Here is a 25,678-nt window from a genome sequence, read left to right as displayed (position 1 = left end):
AAAAAGTTGAATACGCGTAATACTCACTTTTTCCAAGTGATAACTCAAAACTCTAAAACTATGATTTATAACAGTGAAACATTATTTATTTCAAAACATGATAAATATAATTACTCTTTGACAATAACAGGAGGCACAGCTTAGCATTCCCTTGCTTCCTTCATTGAGAATGCATTTGTTTACATCCCCGCAGACTTACGTCACACAAGTCAGTATTGTACCGAACAGAAAGTCCAAATCCCTGACCTTAAATATGTGGCGAACATTTTAAGCACAACTTGTTACCAATTGTTATTTCTCCTAAATGTGTACGGGCAATTTGGAATAATTTTTTACCAGTTTGAGGTGAGAATTTTTAAAAGGTTTTCTGTTTTGACATGACAGATTAGCAAAAGGCAAAGCAACAGTAGTGTTGAGTCTTGATCCTTTTTTAGAACAAACATTATTTGTCTTAATGGAGTCTGCAAATTTGTGGACGTAGAGGATGCGTATTGTGACTCCTTTAAGGTAGAAAATGCGAAGAACGTTTGTGTTAGCTATCAATTGTTTCTTAAAAATCTCTTACTATTTTTTTCTTTACACAAGAAAGCCTAGCAATTTGAAAAAAATGAAAACTTTTGCTTTGAGCAATACCACAAATTGAAATCAGCACTGAACCCAATTTAAAAAATAAACTGTCGCTTTTCGGAAAGATGTCGCTTACAACAGAGCACCGTACTGTCAGGTTTTTTTATAACAAGACACGATCAATAAGCAGTGTACTTGTTTTTAAAATATATGTTTGCATCAAAAATCTAACACATTATTTACAGGTGTCGTCATGTTACACAAAGGCGTGGTCGGCTTGACGCTGCTCGTGTTTCCTTGTGAACGACTTGCAGTTTCAGAGATGTCTGGAGGAAGATGTAGTTTCTAAACAAAACAAATTAGAAATATTTTTTTTTGAAAATATAACATCGTTTAATTTTTATCACCTCATCGATATTTTGGAAAGAAAATTAAATTTATTTTTAGTATACTATATTCACCTCAATAACAAACTTTTTTCTTCTAAGCTTGAACGCTAAATCAGATGTATCGATGTTCTGTCCACATATGCAGTTAAGTTTGGCGTGCTTCTTCAAATGAAACAATCCTGGACATAATAATAAAAAAACGTGATGATACAAGAAAACAGGGAACAAACACTTCATTAAAAATTGGGATAAATTCTTTGCATAACTGCGATTTAATAAACATATTGCTATTGTTAACTATGAGCCAGTATATTTCATATTTGCAGAATTTCTCTATTTAAATAATGTATTTTTTTTAAACTTTCTTTCTCCAAATTTAGCACGCTTACTCTTGTGTATCAAACTCACACCGAGAATGGAATAAAAACAATTACATCAGAAGGATAGAAAGCTTTAGTCAGTGCTTATGTATCTTAATACACACAAAGTCAACCATTAAAATTAAAAGAAGCCTTCTCACCATGGTATTCCTTGTAAAGTGGATTTTGTTCTTTTTCTGATCCAGCGAATGATTCCAACCGTATAACAGTATCACAACAATGTTCCAAACGGTTTATGTAACTTTCATCCTGCAAAGAAAAAGAGAACTTAGGTACATTCAATCTGACTTGCAATTTTTGACAATCTAAAATCCTATATATTACTAATTACTGTGTAATTTTTCTCTTCAGCGAACTTTTCTCATAGCATTCATTTAAAAAGTCATTTGTTAGATAATCCCTATTGGTATAATCAAAAACCAGTATTAGATGTGTAAAAACGAAATCATTTAACACTATTTGATTCAATAAACTCACTTATGCAGCCATACATTAAAAAATGTCGATCTCAACCTTACCTGGATTAGGTGTGCTGGTACGGTAACCAAGCAACTGGCATATGACCTTCTCAACAACGATTTAAGTGAAAGCAGAAACCAGGCCAATGAAGAGTCGTACTCGTCGGAGCTTAACATCGATTCCTTCCAAAAAGGCGAGCCCAATGACGAAATACTGATTCGTAGTATTGGAGGTATGACCTATAATGCATTTTCCTAACTAAAGAATCGAATACAGCAGGCTCTCTATATTTCGACCTATTATTCGAACATCTCCTTAATTTGAACAATTTCTTTAGCACCGTAAAAAATTCATAAGAAACCCTTCTTATTATTCCCTTGGCGTTTTTCCCCTTCATTATTCGAACATCGTTAAAAAGTTAATCGTGTATACCGGACATAATGTTTTTGAACTCAGATTAGAATGTTGAATTTCATCGAAAACAAAGTGTAAAGTTTTTTTCAAAGGAATAGGTTTTTAGAGTTTAACTACAGCAGAATGTATTTTTTGTTTGTTTAAAATCATCCCTTTTTGACTAGAGTCCTAAAAAATAAGTCTGAAAGGAAAAGTGCTTGTCAGAAATAAAAATAATAAATTTGTTAAAAACTGTATCAACTTTTTCCTCGATTCGAACCCCTCTTAATTTGAACAAATTCTTTGTCCCACCAGTTCTAATTATAGAGAGTTTACTGTATATACAGTAAATAGATAACCATCATGTGCCTTTATGTTTAATCTATCTCACCTGGAATCATAGTGCTCATAGTCCCCACTTCAAACTAGATTTTAATTTATTTATATAAGATATAACAGTGCAAATATACACGGACATGAACTCATGACAGAGATTGCAATGACATCCTGAGCTACTAATTTGCGCAATACGTGATGTCAGGGGGGTAGGTTTACATTCGACTGCAGAATTTCACGTGTTTTTTATCTCATTTCAGGGTTTCCTCAATATTTAGTTCTAATTTTTTGAATATACAATGTTTATTTTCTTACTTCCAACAATTGATATTGACTTTTCGCTTAGAATAGAATACAAGCGATTTTTTGTTATGTATGAACTTACTGTTGAATTTTCTGTCGATAATCCCTTTCTGTCTATGGTATTCTTTATGGAACGCAGTAATTTTTTGTAAAATGTGTTCATCGATTTTTTTGTTCTATAAAGAGAACTGTATATTGTATGTAGTAAATATTTAGTTTCTCTGGCTTTTTACTTTAAACAAATGGCCTTTTTTGACAAGAAATCATTATCAGAGCCATCGAAATTCTTATTTTATTAGCGCCCTTCAAAAGAAATTCCTGATACTGAAATTATTCAAATATCTTCATAATTTATTATGAATTGGCTCACAAAAACATTTGAATGATTAAATGCCACAAAACAAATTATAATTGCATAGCGTTGCCTGACTTTTGCTATGCCTCATGACATTCTCTTCCAGTCCTACGGATTAAACTTTACAAGAAAAGTATCAGATAGACAGTTAAAATAATTATTACCTACTCACATTTTGTCTTCAAACTCTGGAGTGAAAGATGCAAACTGTACTTTGGAACGTTTTTCTTCAGACAGTGTTTGTGACAAATCAAAATAGTGTCCAAATTGAGAGGTGCTAGCTGTTGACTAAAAAATAGAAACTACAGACTGATCGCTAAATTATATGAACTAGTGCCTCTATATGGAGCTTTCGTATGGCTTGAATGTCACATTGCCCCATATTGCTCCTGTTTCCGACAATATAATTTCTACTAGACATTTCTATCAAATATCTCAAGCTCGTATATGGTAAATCAGTTCAAAACAAAAGGCTTTATTGTTAGCAAAAATTTCTACTGGCTGAAAGGCCTTAAAGCGATTATAATCAACTTCCAAAATTATGCATTTATTTGTTTCAATTATTCTGCCGTATATATGCAAAATATATCAACTAACCGTGACCTTTGGTTTATTTTGATATCGCCATGCAATTTGCAATCCTTCTTCTGTGGCTTTCTTAGACGATTCTTTGGTGGGTGATTCTGTTTCGTTGACATTGGTGGGTATCTCCTATGTGGAATATAAAATAATTCAATGAAACATACTTCACTGATGATATAGCAGTAATTGTCCTTAAAATGACATAATTAATCTGTCAGGCAATCTTTGACTTCTGAATGAATAGATTCTATGGTTCTCACTGCTAATTTTACCATTCATAATGCGAAATCAAATGAAAAATCTTATACTCTATTGTTTAATCAATAAGGGCTTTAAATTCCGGTTGACTCTAGGCATATTTCCCCACAGTTAATTTTGTAATTTTTGCTATCATAGTATAACATAGCAATCTAAAAAAATTTTCCACTCACTTTAATAATATCGTTTGGATTTTGATTAGCTGATGCCAAGAACAAATAGTGATCACATGTTACACCTTCTGCAAGAAACATTTTCTGCATGATGTTTGCATACGAATAATATACATCCTCTTCTGTCAGGGTAAAGAAAACAACAAGGTATTAAAACGAGTCTGTGCAACAACATGGTATAAAAACGAGGCTGTGTAACAACAAACAAGGAGAAAAAGATTATATAATGTATTTCACATAGCCAACAACTTGTTATCACAAATAGCTCACAAGAAAAACGCTACAAGACAGATGTAATCAGTGCACACATCCTGATCTTTAGTGTTATATGTTTTGGTTTTTCATTTAAAAAAAGATAAAAATTGGAATGGATCAAGACGAAGCAAATAATTAATTCCTCAATCATTTAACCTAATTTTTGTCTGTTTTATTGTTGTTAATTAAAAGTGACCTGTGCTAAACATTCTCCAAGGTTTTAGACATGCATTTTAACTAGAGCAAAATCTTTTTAAAATTTTTAAATTATTCTTCCCATTAATTATTTTTCGGTAATTGCTCATTATAGCAATAGATATGAATAAAACTTTAATAGTGAATGCAATGCAATGCAAGCTTACCAATTAACATCAGTGTTCCAACTGCCAAGCCTCCACCTAAGTAACAAATATAGAAATGCCTTGTAAATGTAGCACCCCAACCCCTTAATTTTAAGAATTTCTTTTGAAAAAGCATCCCTATTTTATTTAAATTTCTAAAATTGACACCTGTGCTCCTGGGCTGTCTAAATGGGTAGAAAGGGATATAGCACTATGAAAGACAATATCACACCAACATTAAAAATTCAAAAGTTGACTTTTTTTATTCCAGGAAATTACTGCTAAACTTAACCCGATTTTAAAGTTAATAATTGGTGGTTTAATTAAAAGTAAACAAAAATTAATTTAGAGGATAACTCAATCAATTTTACTGTATTGTAGATTTATAAAACTATAATCTATAGTTTTTGCTATTTTTCATTTAATTATTTTGTTCTGTAACATCTCTCAGATGAAAGTAACCGAACACACAGTATGTTCAAAGTTGCCTTTAGACCACATTGAAGTATTAAAGGGAACCTGAGGTATAAAATGATGTTGGACTTATATTATAGAGCTTAAAAAGTTAGTTAACAAGCATTTTAAATTTTTTAAAAAGTTCTTTTCCTTCTCAAGATATCCACATTTAAAGAATATCAGATTTAATTATGCTGCATAAATTATGATAACTTAGGATCTGCATGCTGTTAGCAACCAAATTTTGTGAGTAAACATATAGGGCATATACAAGCTTACCCAGAAAATAAAATTGCAAATCAAGTTGCATATCCAGAGTTAGTGGGTCGTCAGCAAAAAATTAAGAGGCCTGGGACGAGCAAACAAGCGTGATTTTGGTAAAAAAAATATTTAATTTAATTTCATTGTCAATTCCTTTGGCAGTCAAAAAAATTTGCTTAGTAAAGCAGAGTTTTTAATTAAATTTTGTAACTACTTATGGGACCAAAATGTTTAAAACATATGACATTCCATGCAAAAAAAAGGAACACATGTTTTGCCAATATGTATTTACTTTATTAAAAATTTGCATCCACATTTTTTAAGGTGTAAAACATCTCGTCACAAGGGTTAGTTTGCCATGATTTTGATTATAGTGTCAAATATCAACTTTTTATTAGGGATCAGTAAAAAATAAAAGTAACATTACTTCATAAAAAACATTTCTTTTTAGAACAAAATATGGCATTGTTTAAAATTGCTGTTTAACCTTGATGTAGTGATACAGTAAAACAGACTTTGTTATTATTTTTGACAATAGCGCAATTAATATAATTAATAAACTTTGTATAACAGGATAATACGAAAAATTTTATAAATTGATACAAATGTATTGATACAAATTATATGGATTATGTACAACATTTTAGATGGTCCCTTATCTCAATAAAGATAAGGGACCATCTAAAAGAAAGGAAAGAAAAGGAAGGAAAGATCTCTATGAAACTGGAAAAAAGTTATTTCAACCTAATGTATATAATAAATAAATATATATACTTAATAAGGAATCGAGAGACGGTATTCCTGTGCTAATTAGCAGCTGATTATTGTTCAAGGATGGTTTAGTACCAGTTGGTAAGTTTGGTCTGCCACGAGTTGTTTTCTTCTTAAAGCTAGTTGTCATAACAATTTTTTTTCTAAAAAAAGTAATAACATAATTATTAAAGTCATCGCATTTATTTTCATATTTTAAAAATATTTAATTTTATTTTTTTATTGTAAAAAACAAAAAAATATTTCTCTTTTTTGAGCATAGTAGTTAATTTGAAATAATTGTCATAGAGTAATTCATGACATCAAGTGAATGCTTTGCAATAAATCAAATGTATCAGAACATCCTGATGTACTCGATATGATCCAGTTCTATTGAGACAAAAGATATAATCAAAAATCTATTGCGTATCGATCATGACACACATGATAGAGGGTCACAAGATATCTAGATATCTACAGTACTGTAAAAGCTCATGCCATGTTGTTTTTTTAATGGGAAACTTTCTTCTTTGTGGCAGCTTTGCAAACTTTATGCAACATATAGTTGATTATGCTGTTCCAAAGTCTTCTAAAGGTGGTTCATAGTGAAATCCCAGGATTTCTTTCAAGTGTTGATAAAATACTTTTTATCAATGTCTTACTAAATAACCTACTATGGGTCAGAATTATAAAATCATGGCTTTAAGTATTACGGACTGTATATTCTGTCAGTAGTTCTATAATTTTATTCATAAACAACTGAGGAAAAAGGTTATACAAGCAATCATGGCTCAGTCAGATTAGCCTCCAACTAATGTCTTGGACCCATGGTTGTGGGTTCAATATCACCCCCATAAGGTCGTTGTCTAATTGGGTAGAAATTTCAAACAGATTTCTGTAGAAATGGAAGCTTTAAACACTCGAAAACAGCTTTTGTAGTACCTCCTGGAAACAATTGACAGGGTATATAAATAAAAATATAAATCACCATCAACAATTTGAGGCAGAATGCTGTTATTCATTTTTTTATAGTATAAATTATAACCGGGTTGACATAAGTGTGTATGTCAATTTATCTCCGGTTGTTATTGCTCATTATAAAACCCATAGTTTAAAAACACTATACTGCCAACAGAATTACTGCAGGCGGAATAAAGCCAAGTATTTTGTCATTGTATACTACAGCAGAATAAATAGCCCTTGTTATACTACTGTCAGAATAAATGGGTCCATTTATATTGCCAACAGAATAAATATAAATATTCTGCTGGCAGTATAAATGCCCGAATATTCTGCCAAAGTTACCTGTCACCAAAATAAATTGTCTTATACTACTGGCAGAGTAAATGCCTAAAATATTTTGTTAGTAGTTACCTACTGACACAATGAATACACTAGTTTAGTGTGGCCAGTAGTTAGTGCTGGCAAAATAAATACCCAACACATTTAATTCATTTTTTGGCTTAGACGGAATTGGTTCGCGACTGCTAAAAGCAGGTTCGTCAGTTTTAAGTATTTATTTATCAAGTCTTTTCAACAAACCTTTATTTACTGGATGTACCAAAATGTTAAAAGACTAAAAAGGTCTTGTCTATTTTTAAAAATGGCAATAAAACAGATCATACTAATTATCAGCCTATCTCAATTCTGCCAATTCCTATGAAAGTTTTTTAAAAGTTAGTGCATGAGCAAATTTCTCATTTTATTTCTGAGCACAACTTCCTAAAATTTCTTATAAAAAAAATGTTCAAATTTGTTATTACTGAAATATGACATCATAATTCATGCAGCATAATTAAATCCTTTAAATGTGAATATCTTGAGAACGAAAAGAGTTTTTTAAAACATTTAAAAAGACTTGTTAGCTAACTTTTTAAAGCTCTATAATATAAGTCCAACATCATTTTTATACCTCGGGTTCCCTTTAAGAACATCCATTTGAGTTTATTTAGATCTTTTTCAGCCAAAAGACACAGTGAAATCAATATTATTTAGGGGCCTTTGAAAAAATATTTTGGGCCCTGTTAGTGGGATATCGCCACTAAGATTCTGCACCCCTCCCCAACCTCTTTTAGCGGATTTCTGTCTGTGAAACCAGATTCGGATAAATCTTGGAAGGCTCAGGGGCGTGTTTTGTAGATAAAAGTTATCGGAATTGATGATAAGAGGAATTATAATTACGAATGTCAAAGAATTTTTAGCTGATCTTATTTAGATCAGGCTTCACTTTTTCATAATGATTTGTTAATATAAATAATAAATTTAATAATGCATGCTCATAATTACTACATCATATCATGAGTAATAATATATTTGAAAATGTTTTATGGACCACAATTTGGCTGATACGAACTAAGCCACCACCATTTCACAAGGGGAGCTAGGCAACAAGCAACAATTTCAACCTCTAAAAGGGCTATTAAGTGTGGGAGAAGTCAACATTGAGTTAATTATAAAGTGCCTTTATTGTTTTATATGAAACATCACATTTTTCATATGACCAAATCAGCAAATTTCAAAATTCTACGATTAGAGAAAAGAAAATGTTGCAGTTATAAATACAACTAATAAAGTAACGACTAGGTTGGCCGTGAATTTCATTGTAATAACAAAGTTGGTAAGTAAAAATAGCATGGTATAAAGTTTAAGACAGGCTAAATAAAAGGGATTTGTTGGGGGAAAAATGCGCGTCCATAAGTTTGAAGCTGAAGTTTCCTGTGATGTTTGCCGCTATGACTTCAGTAAGACCAATAAACAAAATAGACTTATTAAATTTTGTTATTATCTATTTGAGTCCACTTTGTACGTAAATAGAAATTTTGTTAAAAAGACATTTTTTAAATCCACTAGTAAATAATATGGCGGAGTTAAAGCGGTCTGCTTGTTTATTTTTAATCGTTGTATTTTTACTTGTTTATGGCGTGGTTTACTTCTTAAATAGCGGTCAAACTATTAATAAGGGCATATTAAAAAGTAAGTGTCATTTAATTTGATTTAATTGAGCTGGATAATCTTTGTTTGCTACTTGTTATTGTTAGCTAAAACCTGTTTTATTTTAACATATTTTTGATGGTGGCCTCCTAACCAGCTAGCTAGAGCTAGCTGTGCGCCACTGGGAGTCCGAGTAAAAACTTGAGTAAGTAGCTAAGTGAGCACTTCCAATTTCTTAAAATATGAAGAAGACTAAGTTTTAACAAAGAGCTTAGCTTACAGCAGTTTCAAGCCTAGCATTAGGGGCCGAATTATCGTTTTCTGCTCAAGCAAAGACAAACCCAATTTTTTTTAGATCGTGTTTTAAAAATTTAAGACTGAAAAACGGCGATAGATACATCCGACTGACCCACTTTTGGTAATAAAAACCTGAGTCGGTAAGTCGAAAAAAAACCGGGAAATAATTTCGCAAGATATATATTTTTCAAAAAGAAAATTTTTTTCACCAAAGCTAATTTATCAAAAATGTCAAAAACTCGCGAAAATTAATTTCCATAAAATTAAATCCTTTAGGGCACTCCTTTGGCTACAGTTTACAGGGGGGCGAAAAATGGTATGCAAACGATGTTGAGTGGCGCTATACAGTTTTGGCCCTGGGAACGAATTTGCTTGGTCTGATCTGAAAATCCCAGGAAAAAATACGCCTGACTGCCGCCCGACACATTTTTGCCAGGTCTTCAGGACTCGAACACAACATGTTTTTTATGGTGGCCACGAACAAAAAGCGGCGATAGAAATGCTTTTTAGATTGAGTGTTAAAAATTTAAGAACGAAGAACGGCAATAGAAAGGCTTTTTTAGATTGCGTTTTAAAAATTTAAGGACTAAGAACAGCAATAGAAGGCTTTTTTAGATGGCGTTTTAAAAAATTAGGAACGAAAAACGGCGATAGAAAAGCTTCGTTAGATCGCATTTTAAAAGCTTAAGAACGAAAAGTGGCGATAGAAATGCTTTTTTAGATTGCGTTTTCATTTTTCCAACATTATTTCGGCTATCGGAGACAAGAAAGTTAAAACCGAGCGAGAGTCGCTAGTTCAAACGCTCAGTTCTCGTGTTTGGGATTCACAAGTTTAAACATCCCCCACTTGTCTCCAACAAAAAAAAATAAGGCAGAAAAAAGTAAAGCTTGCAAGTCACAAAAAAATACAAATTCTTGTAGAAAAACAAGTAGCTAACCAATGGTAATTTATCTACAGTACTGTGAAAAGGTTTGTTAACATCGTGTTTGTGTAACGAGCGTGGTGCACACGAACCACGATTTTATCGTGGTTCGTGTGCACCACACTTGTTACACGAACACGATGTTAATAAAATCGTGGTCTTTATGTATAACAAACATTCAAACATTCTATTATGGCCACCACGCTAATATTATTATCTCCACGAAGGATCGTGTGTCCCCCGATTATTTTCGCGAGCCCTACGATTTTTATAGCTAGTATAATTTAATTTTTTTTCTTTTCAAAAAAGTCTTTCATTAAAGTTAATTTGTTTGTTTCAGGTTTTATCAAGTCAAAAAAGCATATTCGTAGTTTTTGGTTGGTGTATAATTTTAATTTAATTGATAAACTAATACAGTCTTCGTTGTTTTACAATAGAAGTTATCTATCGTGGACACCATGGTGTAATGTTTAATTTTTGTTTGTGAACCTCACGAAACATGATCGTTAAACACGATTGTTAAAAAAATATGCATCGTGGTTTATCGTGGTTCGTGCGCGTAACATGAAATAAACACGAACCACGATGTTAACAAACCTTTTCACAGTACTGTACAGTGTTCCCAGGCAACATATAGATGGCCGTTTACTTGTTACAGAAGAAAGTAAGCAATCTTTGTGCACCACTTTCAAAGAAGTTCATTGTTTTAATGCTACAGTACTGGAATCAGGATACCTAACATCATGGGCGCATATGCACAACACGATGACCGTCGAGATATAAAGATGTTACCCGAGAACTTTGCGATAATCGAGATGTATAAAATAATAACGATGCTATCGCGATCGTCACTATTAATCGTGATTGTCGCAATGGATTGTGAATATTATAAAAAATATTAAACAATAGATGGGTATAATCTTGAGTCTTTTTTTTACATTTAAAAATTATTTTGCATCTTGTGATATATTTTTACTGGAAATTGGATTTTAGAAATAAGGCGACCATAACGTTTTTAGTCGGCGAAATAAAAATAATTTTAGCGAAGTTAAAAAAAGAAAATTATCATCTATACATTTAATTTTACATTTTTCAATATTTTTAACAGAAATTAATAATGTAGTCCTGGGCACTAGGTTGCAAAATACATGCCAAAAACACCTAAAAATGATACCTGCTATACCGCTCTATTACCAGAAGCAAGCCATTTCAGGTTAGATTTGTCTAAATAAGAAAGAAGCTTACAACAACGTAAATATTTTTGATTTAAAAAAACAACAAAAAAATAATGATTTATATTCAATGCCGTTATTCTCTCATGACATTAATTAAGTGATTATTATAATGTTTAAAGATTTATCATGACTGTTGCGGTGGATCAAGACTTTCACGATACTTAAATATTTTACTCTCGCAACAGCATTGCGAATCGTGCGCAACGCGTACGATACGCGGTCCCAATGTTAGGTGTCCTGATTCCAGTGCTGTAGTATTGTATTAATATATATTAAGGTTAAAGTAACCACCTAAACACACTTTTAAAACTATACTACTTACTATTCTTATAGATGCTGAATCTAAATCAAGTGAATCAACTGAACCGAATGAAAAATATTTGCCAGCAGTTGATAACAAAAGTCAACTGAATGAAAATGTTGAAGTCACAGAAGAGGAATTAGAAGACTTTCACCGCAGTCAAAATTATGAAAATGACGAAGATACACAAAGGAATGATTATTTAGAAGAAAAGGAGAAAGAAAATCTTATTCATCAAGATATTAAAAATATGAATAACATTCAGGAATATAAAAGAAATAAAAATGATGATGATAATGTAATAGACAGACTAAACCAAGTAAACACAAAGAAGGGTATATTTCCTGAACGTCATACAACTGTCATAGTTGATGCCTCTGCTAAGCCAAAAGGTCCTTTAATAAAACGCTTTCCTGGTGCTATTATAGCTGGAACTAAAAAAAGTGGAACCAGGGCGCTTCTATCATTCTTAGCTCGGCATCCATTAATTCGTTCTGCTGGGAAAGAAATGCATTTTTTTGATAAAAATCATACATATGCAAAAGGTTTAGCATGGTATTTTGATCAGATGCCAATGTCTTATGAGAATGAGATCACTATAGAAAAAACTCCTGCTTACTTTGTTAAACCGATGGTGCCAGAAAGAATTTATAACTTTTCAAAAAATATAAAACTTATTTTCATATTCCGTGATCCAGTTAGACGAGCTATTTCAGATTATGCACAAGGTCTAGCAAAAAACAATGATCGAAGACCTTTTAGAGCCATGATTACCAAAAAAAGACAGCCAGATGTAATTGACCCAAGGTGTAACAAAGTTAACGTTGGCTTGTACTTGAATCATTTAAGAAGGTGGCTACAATATTTCCCTCTAAAACAAATGCATTTTGTTAATGGGGATGATTTCTCGAAAAATCCAGCCCCAGAGCTAAAACTTGTCCAGCAATTTTTAAATTTGGATGTTTTAGTTAATGAACAATCATTTGTTTTTAATAAAACAAAGGGATTTTATTGTATTCGTGTTATACGTGAGTCTACCCAAGAAGAAGAAATTGACTGTTTGAGTGCAACTAAAGGACGCAAACATCCAAATATAAGTGACGATGTTATAAGACTGTTAACAGAATTTTACAGGCCATATAACAGAGATTTTTTTAATTTCATTGGGAGGGATTTTGGTTGGCCAAGTTAACTAGTGCTTGTTTGTATTAAATCAAAATAGAAAAAAATGTCAACATTTAGGAGTGATAATTTCAAGTGGCAAATTTTGGGAGCAGTACAAATATTTAATCAGCAGATGATTGTGATTGGTTGTACAAACCTTTGTTTAAATGCTCCTTTTTGTTTTAATCTAATTTAAAACCTGAGTTTCAATGCCCTTTGCCTAGGAGACAAACTGAGGTATGTACTCAATTACTAACTATAAATTTTAATGCTCATTAATTTTGATATCTTGATGTTAATGCTGTTTACAATGAATTTGTCTTAACTACCCTTTTTCTCTTTTTTTCTTTTTTTTTCTGGGGCAACAAAAGATTGAATAAACCAACTAAGTACATTATAGCAGACACTCTATTGTTGTTATAGTATTTTTGGTGAATTCTTTGTATTATATATTAAACATAATTATTACACAACTGCACAAAGTTTATACATGCAAAATCGTATTTAAATTTGTATAATATGTTTGCTTTATTTGTGGACTATAGATATTTTTATTTTTTTATGTTATAATGTTTTGTATGGATCTTTTTTGGATTTGTTATTACAGTAGTCAAAGTACTTCAAGGCTGTCAAGTGCTATAACGTTATCTCAAATTGGCAAAATGTCTGGAGTATTAGCAATTTAGGTTGTGTTTGCTTAATTAGAACTATTTTCTTTTTTTTAAAAAAGCGGTAAGGATTGGTGTGCACTACCTTCCATACAGTCTGTTCTGTTAATATGCTTGTAATTAAACCTGAACTCACTGGTTTCCAATGTTTCAATAAAGCAACGAGGGAAATGTTGAGGATTTTAGTTGAAGAAATAAGAAGTAAATATTAGAGACGCTATGGATATTATTTCACCAAATGGTGATGATGGTATATATTTATGTTTATCCGGCAAATAAATATGTGTTACAAAATAGTGTATATATAATATAGGAATATTATGAAATCATAAACAACTATAACACTCTTTTTTTAAATCAATTAGGATTTCCATTGTATGTTTTTATGAGCCAGTGATGTTTATATATGGTAAAAGTCAAAAAAGTTTATACTCTGATAATGTAAATTAAATTATAGTTTATTAAATACTTGATATGTGCCACCTGGTCTGAAACACTGAGTTTTCTGGCTAGTTCATGGAAGAAAGTGTTTTTTTTTAAGTTTTATTTAAATTGGTGATTTTTTTTTTGTATAAGTTTGTTGATATTATGATAGTTACAGCCAAAACATTTTTCTATAATCTTTTGCCCCTGAAATAATATTTTAAAATAGTGGCTTGCATTGTTTGAACAGAAAATTAGTGATAAATATTATGTAGGATATTAAGCCATACGGTCACAAAGCAACACCAGCAGGCACAGAACGTTTTTACGTCTAGTAGTTTTAGTAGTGGTTGCACAGAAACGTATTTACTATTTTACGATGATTGCTAAAACTAAGGCCATTGCATTCCGATTATTACTGTGAGTACAAATACATGGAAACAGATAATAACAAATAACATCTCTTGTGTGGGTGATTAGGGACCAAATACTACCAAAACTGGTGCAACTCCTTAACATTGGGTCAACCATCCATTTTGCAACCAAGGGGTAGATGAATGACAACATTAAATTTAAAATTTTTTTTACATTTTAAATTTTTTTCATCACACTACTCACAGCAATAAGATGCAACATGCAGAGATGTGTCACAATAAAATTGGATATTTAAGTAATTGTAACAAATTAAATTTACTATTGCTAAAAATTTGTTCCGTTTCCCTGTTGCTGTGCTAATTTACAATTTTATTTTAAATGTTACAATGCATTATTATTTCATAAATTCTTTAAAAATAAATTAGTTCTAAAAATATTAGATTTATCATGTCGTGATTATTAAGTGAATAAATTCCATTTGTTGCTTTTTATAGTTTTAAAAGTAAACATAGAGTTGTGACATGAAATAAATCTTTCTTTAACAGAATTTGTATACCTAGTGATACAATGTCTGTCAGTGGTCATTAATCTGGTGTAATTCCTAACTTTCCATCTGTGAGCTAACGATTGTAGCTGTAAGTAGTGGTTAGCAAACTCCTATGAATTTTCACAAGCCAAAGACTATCTATAAAGAATGTGTAAATACAATGTTTTATTATATCCAGTGAAATAAAAAACAATGTCAACTGTGTTATTTCTGATCCATTTGCCATTTGATGAGAATAGTCGGTTAAACAAGGAGTTATCTGGTAAAGATCTTAAACAGACATACCTAGATGAAGTAGAAGAAAAAATTGATGAAGATGATGATGAGTACATATTAATGAAGGATAATAAAAATGTTGGTATGAACTTATTGTGTGCAATTACAATTTAAAACATTCTGCATCATTTTTTTTTCATCCATAAAACTTAAGGAAGAGATGTTTGCAAGAAGAAATTATTGCAGAACTCATTTTTTTGATTTTGATACCTACTTGCAAAATCAAATTCCGCAACTTTTTCAAATGTATTAAATCAAAGAAGCATTTAAAATTCTAGAAGACAATGAACAAGGCAATGTTTTTTAAACTATGCATTGTACTTAATGTGTGCTACTTGTGCAGAACACACTTTTTTCTTGTTGTGTTTTCCAAGAAAATTAAAAAAAATTTGTAATTTGTTCCAGTATTATATCATGTTTTTCCAGTTCTTAGTGCAATGATAATAAGTATTTATATTGCCGTATTAATTATATTTTAAAAGGAAAGGAAATAAGTCAACTTTATGTAATAGGCGTATAGAAGGAATATAATTTTTTTCTGTTTCTTTAGAGGATGCATTTAAATCAGAAAAAGACAAGAAAGATCAGACTGATGGCAATTTAGATGAGAAAGATCAGAGTTGCGACATAAAAGAAGAAACTGCTTCAGTAAAACATGAATCTGTGGACAAAAAACTATCATCTGATTCAACAACGGAATTAAAACCTGTTGTCAAAACCAAGAGTGCCAAAAAACTTTATAGTAGATTTCTTTCGTACGATGCCACAGGGGTGAGTGTTAAGTACTAAGATGTATTGCTAAATATAAGGTTACACATGCATGTTATTTATTTACGTTTAGGTTGCAGTAAATATTTTCAAAAAGAATAAAATTACAAAGGCTTCATGGCAGAGAACTGAAAATGGTGAATATTGGCAGGTAAGAATGGTTCATTTACATGCAAGACAAGTATTTTACTTTCAAGACTATTTTACATTCAAAGAATTTTATGGTGAATGGAATCATCTCATTAGTATGTGAAAGAATTCGTGTGAATTCCCAGTCACTACACTTGAAGCTACCATCCTTAGCTCACAAACAGAAAGTCTTATATGGAGTCTGTGGAAAATTCATGGAATTCACCATTCAGCACTGTCAATTCATCATTTTTATTTTTGTCATTTGCAACATAGGTGCTATTTCCACTTGAGTCAAAACGCTCTGATGAAATACTCAATCAATTGCTGACAGCTGGTATTGGGAATAACAATTTCTCTTCTATTAGGTAAAAGTGTTTTTTAAGAACAAATTTAATCAAAATCAAAAAGAATTTTTATAAAGGATAATTTAATTTTATCTATATTAAAATATCCATGTACGTCTGTATATCACGCAAAATATGCACGCAAGTAGCAAGTCGCACACAATGCAGTATAAAAAGGAAAGGCGAACCCGTGGATTTCTTCACAGGACACCGACTAGTTAACTAATTTGTTGATTTAGTTTTTGAAAAAAAATATACACCTTTTTACATACATTTTTAAAAGGTTATGGAAGGACATTAAACATATTTCTTTTAATGTTGCTAATCTTATTAGGTTTTGGTGGATTGTGTCTAGCTTTACAAAATTATGTAACCCACAACATAACCTTTAAAATGTCATTCAATGATTCATAAAATTTTACTCAATGTCATTCAATGATTCATAAAATTTTACTCAATACTGAAAAAGTAAGCAACTTTATTTACACACAGAAAAATTTGAACAAAAAAATATTAATATTTCTTTGTCATTGAACCCATTTCTACAACACACTAGTCTATGATGCTGTACATTTGAGTTATCTGAAAATTTGTTATATCACATATAATGCAAGCCTATCAATAAGAACATAACACCCGAGCAATAAATCGCTCTCCCAAGGTTACAATAATTTGACTGGAGAGCAACCTGAATAAATAGAATAAGCTTATAAACGCATATTTTATTACAAATGTTTTTTTTTTATCTGTTTTATCATCTTTTTATATATTTTGGTTAATTTTTACTCCAAATAATAACAAAGATAACATTGATTTCCATGTGAGATGAATTGATATTGCTCAGCCAGACAAACGTTTTGTGGAATTGGGGAGCAATCAATTGCTCAGCTAGTTTCTTATTTTCTTAAAATTGAGTGAGTCTTTGCATGAACAAGAGCAATGCCCCCCGCCTGTAATGTCTTTTTAGGGTTATTATGAGTTAATATCATGTACTAACCCTGGTTAATTGTTTTTATAGGTTTTCACTTAAGTTAAAAATTAACTCATCAAAGTTCCATAATTGGAACCAAATTATATTATAATGTACACATGTACATTATGTAAAACATAATAAATCATAAAAAAATGTAACAATGAATAATTTTTTTAATTTTTTTAAAGTTGTAATTAAATTTTTGAATTAAATAGTCTGCTTATTGTTATTTTATTTTGTCATGATATTGTTCTATTTAGCATTATTCCAGTGACAGTCAATTTTCCATCAATGTTATTACGTGGTGAGGAACAAGACCAAAATGACTCTTTACATGGTGATCAAAGTGAGCTGAGAAAAAGGTTAAAAGGGTTTTAACGTTTAAAATCTGTAATTTCTTGCTGAAGGCTTAAAATCTTTTTGTAGATGTAACTGGTTTTATTTTTACTAGACATACTAAAGTATCTTCAAAATTTACAGAACAAAAGCATTTCTTAAACTTCCAACTCAACCTTAATAAAAAACATTACACCAGTAAATGTCCCATGATAGATTTTTTGGAGTGAAGGGGAAGTGAAGATTATAAAAAAATATGCATGAATGAAATCAACCTACTTGTTGAAAGGTAGAAGTGAATTGAAACACAGACACCTCAGTTTTGTAATTTCTGTGTATTAAAACGTGTGTACGCCCAAGTATTGTATTCCCTTTAACAAGGTTGTTTTTATATAAATAATATTTTAAATAATAATGGCTTAAAGCGAATTGATTTATTACCAGCATTTTTATCCAGGATAGCTTTATCAGTATATACATGTTTTTAAGAAGGCTTTTTCAGAAAATTAAAAAATATACAATTTGAAATGTTCCCAGTGCTATTTTTTTGAGAATGAATATTGAAGATTTGATTGTATACACGATCTTAGAAACTTACATATCCTGTAATTAACAATATCGTTAAAAAATGCTATGAAGAAGTGAAAGAAATATTAAAAAAAAGTTTTATTTTCAAAAATTAATAAGAAAAAGGAAATATCACTGAATGAATTTTATTATTTTAAGTGAAATGACACCAAAGAGAGAACAGTTCTTTCAGTCTATCAAATCCAGATTGACAGTTGCACAGGTAAGTTGTTCATTTAACGTTAGGGTATATATAAACTTTCTCTACATTAACTGTTGTCTGTGTCATTTTATAGCCATGCTATGAGCACATAAAATTTAGTAAAAGGATTGGTGAACCAGTGGATCGAACCTATGGATTTGTCCAAAAGCTACTGACTGTCTACTTTATTTATACCTGTTTTCTGTGTATAATAGTAGCGGAACTGTTACTTTGTGCCAAACGTACATGAAATAGCTGTTCTTTGGGATATGATGGTTGATAATGGGAGGACCACAATATGTATCACAGGTTAACCTGTGGGTTTATTTAGAGGCAAAGAATTTGCCAAAAGCTCCTTATATCCCTACAATTACCTACATATGTTTAACTTTGAATTTTGTTCTGTATTTTCACAGATTTTTTTCTTTACCTAATTCTTATATACTTACAAATTAGGAAATGAAAAGCCATTCATGAACTTATGGGTATACTAAAAAGAAAAAAATATTAGATTTAAAATGTCTTTTTCACAGAAAATAAGCAAAACAACATTTTCAAACATTAAGAAATATTTAAACACAAACAAACCAAAGCAAAACCATATAGTAACAACGGTTATACATAGAAGTAGGTTTTTTACAAACTGGTAGCTCTGTGTAACGACTAGTATAATAATACAAGAGAAAGTAAATTAGGAAATCTATTTTATTTATATATTTTTTTCGGTAATATTTCGCTCGCCAGTACTAAACATCATCAGGCGAATTACATTGATAGAAGTTTTTAAAATTTTTACGAATTTTTTAAACAATGAAACAGTTACAAAAACAATGGACAATAATAGACATATAGAAATATAAAGAGGATTTACGAATAAAAATAAATAATTGTATCTACCTTAATGTAAAAAATCCAAAAAACTTTTGCTGATTATAATGCTATGCGAAACTGATAACTGGAAGTGTAAGAAATGCAGATAATGACGTATAGTATATCTTTCATATGTATATATCTTTTTCGAATAATGGTTTATTTTTTTAATACGAAAGAACGTGCAAGATTGGCTTATTATGTCTACTGTGAATATCTCATAACTCTTCCAACCCAACAACACCGTTTGCATCGTGTGTAATTATTAGGTTGATAAATATTAGGTTCTGTTTAATACGATTTCCATTTTGGAATACTCACACTCCACAGTTTCTTGATAAATCAGCTACTCTACTATACTTTCACATACAGGTAATAGATGTTGTTCGTTCTGGATCACAGTTAACGTTTGACTATGTTATGTTAATCGTAATGGCAAGGTAAGCTTCTTTCATCTAAATATAGTTTTAAGATTATTTTTTCCAAAATAAATTCCAATTTAGTACTAATAAAATAAATTAAATTGTTCTGCAACTGTATGTGTAATCCTCAACTTATTTTAGCCTTATTTTGATTTGATGTGTATGTTTTGTTTTCAATACATATATTTTTAGTTTGATAGCTGCAGTTGGTCTAGTTGAGAACAGTTCAGTATTGTTAGTTGCAAGCATGTTGGTCTCACCACTCATGGTTAGTAAATATAACTAGTCGTTAACCTGTGAAAAAATCCACGGGGCCACCCGTCCTTTATATATCGCATTTCGTGAGCCCTTTGCACGTTCTCGCGGACAGACAAAATACGGCTATTATTAAAGAAACACAGTGCAAATGTTACAACACAATGCATTCATATATTGGTTGCACTTCTAGCTTTTGTCTCTCTTTTGTGTGTGCTTCTCTAAAATGATTGTCGTTTGATATATAATTCTTCATTTTTGTTGTTGCAATACATTGGTAATGAAAGAAACGCAAAATCAATGCTTTATAAAATAACAATTGCTTAGTTTAGCCCATATTTTTGCTGTGTTTTAATACAAGTAAAGCGAGTGACCATGAAATCATCTCGATAGATGATAAATTGCTGGCTGGATATGTTTTTAAAGCCTTTTTATCCTAAAAACCTTAAAAGCAGATTTAAAAAATTAATTTTTGTTATTTCAGTGACCACCTTCATTGGTTATAAAAAGTAAATCTCTAAATCGTGTTTTTTGTTTTCATAGGGTCCAATCTTAGGTGGTACGTTTGGTATTGTACTTCGTTATAAAAGGTTGTGGAAACCAGGAATATTAAATGAGTTGCTTGGACTTAGCATATGTTTAGTAGCAGGTTTGAATTGAAATATTTTTCCATACCTAGTAATGACTATTTCCCTCTCGGAAGCTTACTTGATTTTATTTCTACGATATAGTTGCAAAATGGTAAACAAAGAGTCTTGGCTTAAAATGTTTCTATCTGTTGATATTTGTATAGGCCTTTTCACTTTTTACACAGAGTTAAAAAGTTCTGAAGAATTTGTTTTTTGATTTTTAAAAATTAAGAGCCAATTTTCTCAGGGTCAGTTATAGTAAAGAATAAATTAAGAACGACCCTATGCTCTGTTTGTCTCACAGCTCTGGTATTTTTGTAGGTTTTATTTTTGGTATAATATGTGGGTCGGGTGTACCTGGATGGAATAAAGTAACACAAGAAATGGCGTCTAGGTGCAGTGTTTGTATTATATTAGTAAATTATGATCTTTTTTCATAATATTATCTGTACCTATTCATTTCACCAAATTGTACATGAATGAATGAGGTTCTCGTTTATCATAGATTTGATATTCTTTTTTGAAGGTGACAAAAATTGCTCTCAAATAATTCCTTTGATAGGAATTATTTTAGGAAATATTTCTACATCACTAAAATGTAATTGGCGGATCACACAATTATTGCATAAATTGGTTTATGAATCATCGAATAGCTAAATCTAAATTGATTTCCACCTCAGAATATTTGCAAAAAACTGTTGTTTTATAACTTCACAAGGCTAAAGCTTTCTAGATAAACTCAAAGCTGGACTGCGTGCGTCTGATTTCATAATTTATAAATCATCTCACATCATGGTCGCCTTTGATTTGAGGGTTTTGCAATTGCCAAGTGAAAATTGGATTTTATAAAACCTTTGAACTATTTCTATCTATCATTCTCTATTTCCAATTTAAAATAGTCTTGCGTGGCTATACTACTTTGATCAGAGTCATTAGGTAGACTAACCAGTTACTGCTGTTAAAAAATGACAAAAAACCTTCTTGTTCTTGTAGAGGTGCTTTGCGTAGTTTATATGTTGGAGTGATTGTTGCGATCCCTTCAGGAGCAGGCGTAGCACTGTCAATACTTGGAGGTAACGCTGGTTCTTTGGTAGGAGTGGCCATATCTGCGTCATTGTTACCCCCTGCAGTCAACGCTGTAAGTTAATTATATTTAACCGTCAATTATATTTTGGAGGAATAAAAATTTGAAAATCAAGAATCTACAGTGCAAACAATGTTTTCTGCACTACAAAAAATTCCGGAACTTCGGATCTAATGAAGGCGCTAGAAGTTGGAAGTTGAAAGAAGTGTGTACGCTAACTTTCCCCAACGCCCTTTTTTGAACATGTTCCAAGCAGATTTCGGATTGGTGTATACAAGTGCAAAATAAATACTTATTTACATGAGGACTTTTCGTGAAAATATTTTTACTTCAAATTTAGGGCATTTGTTGGGCGTTTGCAATTATTAACGCCATCACAAAGGCGCAGCCAAGTAACACTACTGACGTAACACAAGTAAAAGTGAATCTCGAAGATTATACACCTGGTCAGCTTGGAGAGATGGGTGCTATTAGCGTCACATTAACAGTGGTGAATATCTTCATCATATTTCTGATGGGTGTTATCATATTGAAAGTGAGTTAATAACAAAAAAGGTGTCGAGTATTATCACTCCCTACTAATTTATTACTAGTGTTCAATGAAGAATTTTCACATGCTGTTTATGCCTGATTTAGCAATTTCTTATAAAACGCTCTATTGGAATAAGCGCCCATCCCAATCAAGTGCTTAGAGCGCTGAAAGAAATACACGTTCCTATCGAAGGAGGAGTAGGGGTCTTCTTTGAGTTTTGTCTCTAGCATTTTTCTGAAAAGTTGATGACTTTAATTTCTGATTTGTAGCATCACATAGTAAAGTAAATGTAATGATTTAAAAAAGTTGTTAGTTTGAGAAGAATATTAAAAAAGGGCAAAATTTGAATAAGTGCTCTTGGGCCTCTTAACATTAACGAGTTGATTTTGGTACCATCATACAGTGAAAAGGTTCACAGGTAGTCTAAATTTATACCACTGTGTTTCACTAAAGTGTGTGTTTTTCAGGTTAAGGAAGTTGCACCGCGTACTGGAACAGCTGTGACGAAAGATTTTTGGAAGAAGGATTTAAAAACAACAAGAGAATATTTAAAAGCGCACACGATGGATTCGACTAAAAAAATGGGAGATAAAATTTTAGAAGAATGGGGAGTAGGTTGCTTTTTGTTTGTTTGTTTGTTTTTCATATGAATAATTACGAAAACAAGGAACGTCACTATAATGGCCTCCAAAATCGAGGCGATTTTTAAATGAAAGTTCCCTGTTGTCTCTGTCTTTGTGTAGTTTTATCTTCGTTAATTTACCGTTACATTATCATGGTAGAAATTTAAATCTTCTGTTTAGAAACTTGAAATTCCTAACTTCACCACTATCGATACTGTTAAACCGGAAGAAGGAGCTCGTATTGTGCAGGAGCTAAAAAAACGCATCAAAGCGTTAGAATATGAACCAACCTTTAATGGTATAGTTAGACGTTTGCCTGGAAAAGTGTCGGTTAGTATAATACTATACGAATAGATTACCATGCCTACACTGTCTTTCTGTTCATTGCTTTTTTAGGTATTCTCTTCCATTGAAATATATTTCTGTCTTATGAAAGAGGAACAGAATTTCTTCATTCTCTAGCGCAGAATTTTTACCAAAAAATGATTTTGGAGTGTATTTCAATAAACATTAAACAGTTGAGTGGTATGCAGGTCTGTTTACAATTTTTAGACCATAGAAATGCCTCACCAATCTTTTCTACTCTGAGTTTTAATCGTAAAATTTTACTCTTCCTCTTTTATTTTGCATTGTGAAGATATGTTTCAATGCTAAAGTAAATGCGACCCTGTTAATTGAACTTGTAAATGGGACACCAAATTAACTTTTTATTGAATGCCAGACTTGGATGTTGCGTAAATTGGTTCTGACAAGGTGCATCTGTGCTCATGATATTTCACTTCGGGTTAAATGTACTTTATGGGGTGGCACGTAAAAAGCCGCATTTATGGTTTTCGTGACCTAAAGTATGCGCACTGATCGGAAAACTGTATTAATTGATGTGTTTATATGGAAATGTCGCAGCGGTATGAATTCCAATTTGGTCAATGTAAAAGTCCTAAGAAATGCACAGTGGACTGAAGTGACTGAAACCGGTTTAAGTTAAACAGTCTCATTAGTTAGTTAGATGAGTATTTTTTCCTCAATGGAGAAAATTTATTATATGAAACCTATTAACTTGAGGCTATATATATAGGTACTTTCAACTCGGAAAATTTTGAAGAAAGTAAAAAAGCATATTGGTAAATTGGCAGTTTTTTGCCAAAAAGTATTGTAAAGGTCTCATTCTATAGGTTTTTAAGAAATATTTCTTGGTATTAATATCACAAATTTTGATGCGGACTTAATTTCTATTTATATACAAAGCTAATTACACGGCAACTTGCATGCCAGGTAAGGTCCTCTAGTGTAGTATTGTCTCTCATGTTTTTGTTATAGGGAACAGTCATCAAGCAACTGTTCGATGCACCCCAGGGGAAATTAGAACCAATATCTCGCTTCCAGGTGACTAAAGCTTACAACCTGGGAGCAACAACCTTCCATTCCAATTCTCGGTAAGAACACGTACATAATGTTTAGCAAAGCATGTTTAATGGTTTTTGTGACCACAGTAAAACATGACAAGTACAAAAATACGAAATGTGATAATATAAACGACGGACCCCGTGAATTTTTCAACGGGTTAACGACTACTTAGATAATAGCCGTATTTTGTCTGTCTCTGCGCGGACCCCCGCTGAGTTATAAAATCATGCCACGGAAACACGAAATGCGATATATAAAGGATGAGCGACTCTGTGGTTTTTTCACGGGTTACCGACTTGTTTTGAATATTAGTTGATCAACCATATTATTTTTTTTATCACATATCAAATACGTACCATTTTTTTTTCAAGATACCTCCTGTGCACTCCCTTTACTCATTTTTTTATAAGAGTGCGAAATAAAGCTACGGCGCAATCATTCTAAATAGATAGACAGAACACGATTATTGTGATAGAGATATCGATGTTTTCAACAGCCACATTATTGTGAAGTTATTATTTCGTTACAGATTCACAATTAACACGTTGAATGAAGACACAGCAAGTGTAAGCGAAAAGTCGAAGAAAATGTCGACTTCCTCACAGCCGTTGTTGTTGTCGGTTGAAGATACGGAAGTTTAGTTTTTATAAGACGAGACGATATTATGTGCACCAGCGTGATTCATTACAATAGACCAGCCAGCTATTGTTAGCCTGCTATAAAATTCAGATAAAAAATTAAGACTTCGCTCATGCGGTGGTATTTTTTTCGGGGTTATTTTTTTTAATTTAAGGGCAGCATATATTTTAAGGATAATTTAAATTTACACTTTTATCATTTCACATATATTTAATGTTAACATAATTTATAAAAACATGTTTTTATGTAATATTTTCTTCAATCTTTAATACTTTTATTTAACAAATTTTATATGTTTCATAGAAAGTATAAAAAGGATACGCGCAGACAAATTCTTTTTTTTTTTTTTTTACACTAAATTCGTAAAGTCATTTCGCAATCTTAACGAATGTTCCTACTTTTTATATAAAATATGCCTCCAAATCCGGATCTGTACATTGAGCGAATATCAGACTAATCATCCGTGTGTACATTTGCCAGGAAAATTTGAAAGAAGTGGA

The 25,678-nt window shown here is 31.5% G+C and overlaps 3 protein-coding genes across 5 annotated transcripts; 2 read left to right on the top strand and 1 right to left on the bottom strand.

Annotated features, from left to right (window-relative positions):
• Positions 1-762: 762 nt before the first annotated feature.
• LOC130613078 (elongator complex protein 4-like) lies at positions 763-6,447 on the bottom strand. 2 transcript variants are annotated; one of them, XM_057434396.1, is made up of 10 exons: positions 6,283-6,447; positions 4,813-4,848; positions 4,196-4,317; positions 3,780-3,893; positions 3,355-3,470; positions 2,910-3,015; positions 1,855-2,034; positions 1,477-1,585; positions 1,029-1,135; positions 763-912 (listed from the first exon to the last, which is right to left on the bottom strand). In XM_057434396.1, exons 1-10 carry the CDS (start codon positions 6,407-6,409, stop codon positions 787-789), a joined length of 1,143 nt encoding a protein of 380 aa, XP_057290379.1. In that variant the 5' UTR covers positions 6,410-6,447; the 3' UTR covers positions 763-786. The 2 variants fall into 2 exon arrangements, with proteins under 2 accessions (XP_057290379.1, XP_057290380.1); XM_057434397.1 differs by having other exon boundaries at positions 2,910-3,003.
• Positions 6,448-9,067: 2,620 nt separating this feature from the next.
• LOC130613076 (heparan sulfate glucosamine 3-O-sulfotransferase 6-like) lies at positions 9,068-14,975 on the top strand. The gene is made up of 2 exons (XM_057434395.1): positions 9,068-9,231; positions 11,978-14,975. Exons 1-2 carry the CDS (start codon positions 9,117-9,119, stop codon positions 13,135-13,137), a joined length of 1,275 nt encoding a protein of 424 aa, XP_057290378.1. The 5' UTR covers positions 9,068-9,116; the 3' UTR covers positions 13,138-14,975.
• A 142-nt stretch (positions 14,976-15,117) lies between these two features.
• On the top strand, positions 15,118-25,510 carry LOC130613074 (uncharacterized). 2 transcript variants are annotated; one of them, XM_057434390.1, is made up of 16 exons: positions 15,118-15,480; positions 15,949-16,169; positions 16,240-16,317; positions 16,572-16,663; positions 17,876-17,977; positions 18,678-18,741; positions 19,963-20,030; positions 20,205-20,280; positions 20,811-20,916; positions 21,218-21,290; positions 21,890-22,034; positions 22,321-22,470; positions 22,980-23,123; positions 23,316-23,465; positions 24,453-24,568; positions 25,069-25,510. In XM_057434390.1, exons 1-16 carry the CDS (start codon positions 15,315-15,317, stop codon positions 25,178-25,180), a joined length of 1,863 nt encoding a protein of 620 aa, XP_057290373.1. In that variant the 5' UTR covers positions 15,118-15,314; the 3' UTR covers positions 25,181-25,510. The 2 variants fall into 2 exon arrangements, with proteins under 2 accessions (XP_057290373.1, XP_057290372.1); XM_057434389.1 differs by having other exon boundaries at positions 15,123-15,480; positions 22,321-22,515.
• Positions 25,511-25,678: the final 168 nt, after the last annotated feature.

The sequence above is a fragment of the Hydractinia symbiolongicarpus genome, chromosome 10, assembly GCF_029227915.1.
Source record: "Hydractinia symbiolongicarpus strain clone_291-10 chromosome 10, HSymV2.1, whole genome shotgun sequence".
NCBI classification, from domain to species: domain Eukaryota; kingdom Metazoa; phylum Cnidaria; class Hydrozoa; order Anthoathecata; family Hydractiniidae; genus Hydractinia; species Hydractinia symbiolongicarpus.
This window is presented reverse-complemented; position numbering and strand designations above follow the sequence as displayed.

Bases quoted from the DNA above. Each gene is read 5' to 3' on its own strand.
- LOC130613076 (XM_057434395.1), top strand. From the start codon at position 9,117: ATGGCGGAGTTAAAGCGGTCTGCTTGTTTATTTTTAATCGTTGTATTT. The intron at 9,232-11,977 runs GTAAGTGTCATT...CTATTCTTATAG, and splicing joins TAATAAGGGCATATTAAAAA to ATGCTGAATCTAAATCAAGT.
- LOC130613078 (XM_057434396.1), bottom strand. From the start codon at position 6,409: ATGACAACTAGCTTTAAGAAGAAAACAACTCGTGGCAGACCAAACTTA. The intron at 4,849-6,282 runs GTATATATATTT...TTTGTTACTTAG, and splicing joins GTCTCTCGATTCCTTATTAA to GTGGAGGCTTGGCAGTTGGA. The intron at 3,016-3,354 runs GTGAGTAGGTAA...TACAATATACAG, and splicing joins CCAGAGTTTGAAGACAAAAT to TTCTCTTTATAGAACAAAAA.
- LOC130613074 (XM_057434389.1), top strand. From the start codon at position 15,315: ATGTCAACTGTGTTATTTCTGATCCATTTGCCATTTGATGAGAATAGT. The intron at 20,917-21,217 runs GTTTGAATTGAA...GTATTTTTGTAG, and splicing joins TAGCATATGTTTAGTAGCAG to GTTTTATTTTTGGTATAATA. The intron at 21,291-21,889 runs GTGCAGTGTTTG...TTGTTCTTGTAG, and splicing joins ACACAAGAAATGGCGTCTAG to AGGTGCTTTGCGTAGTTTAT.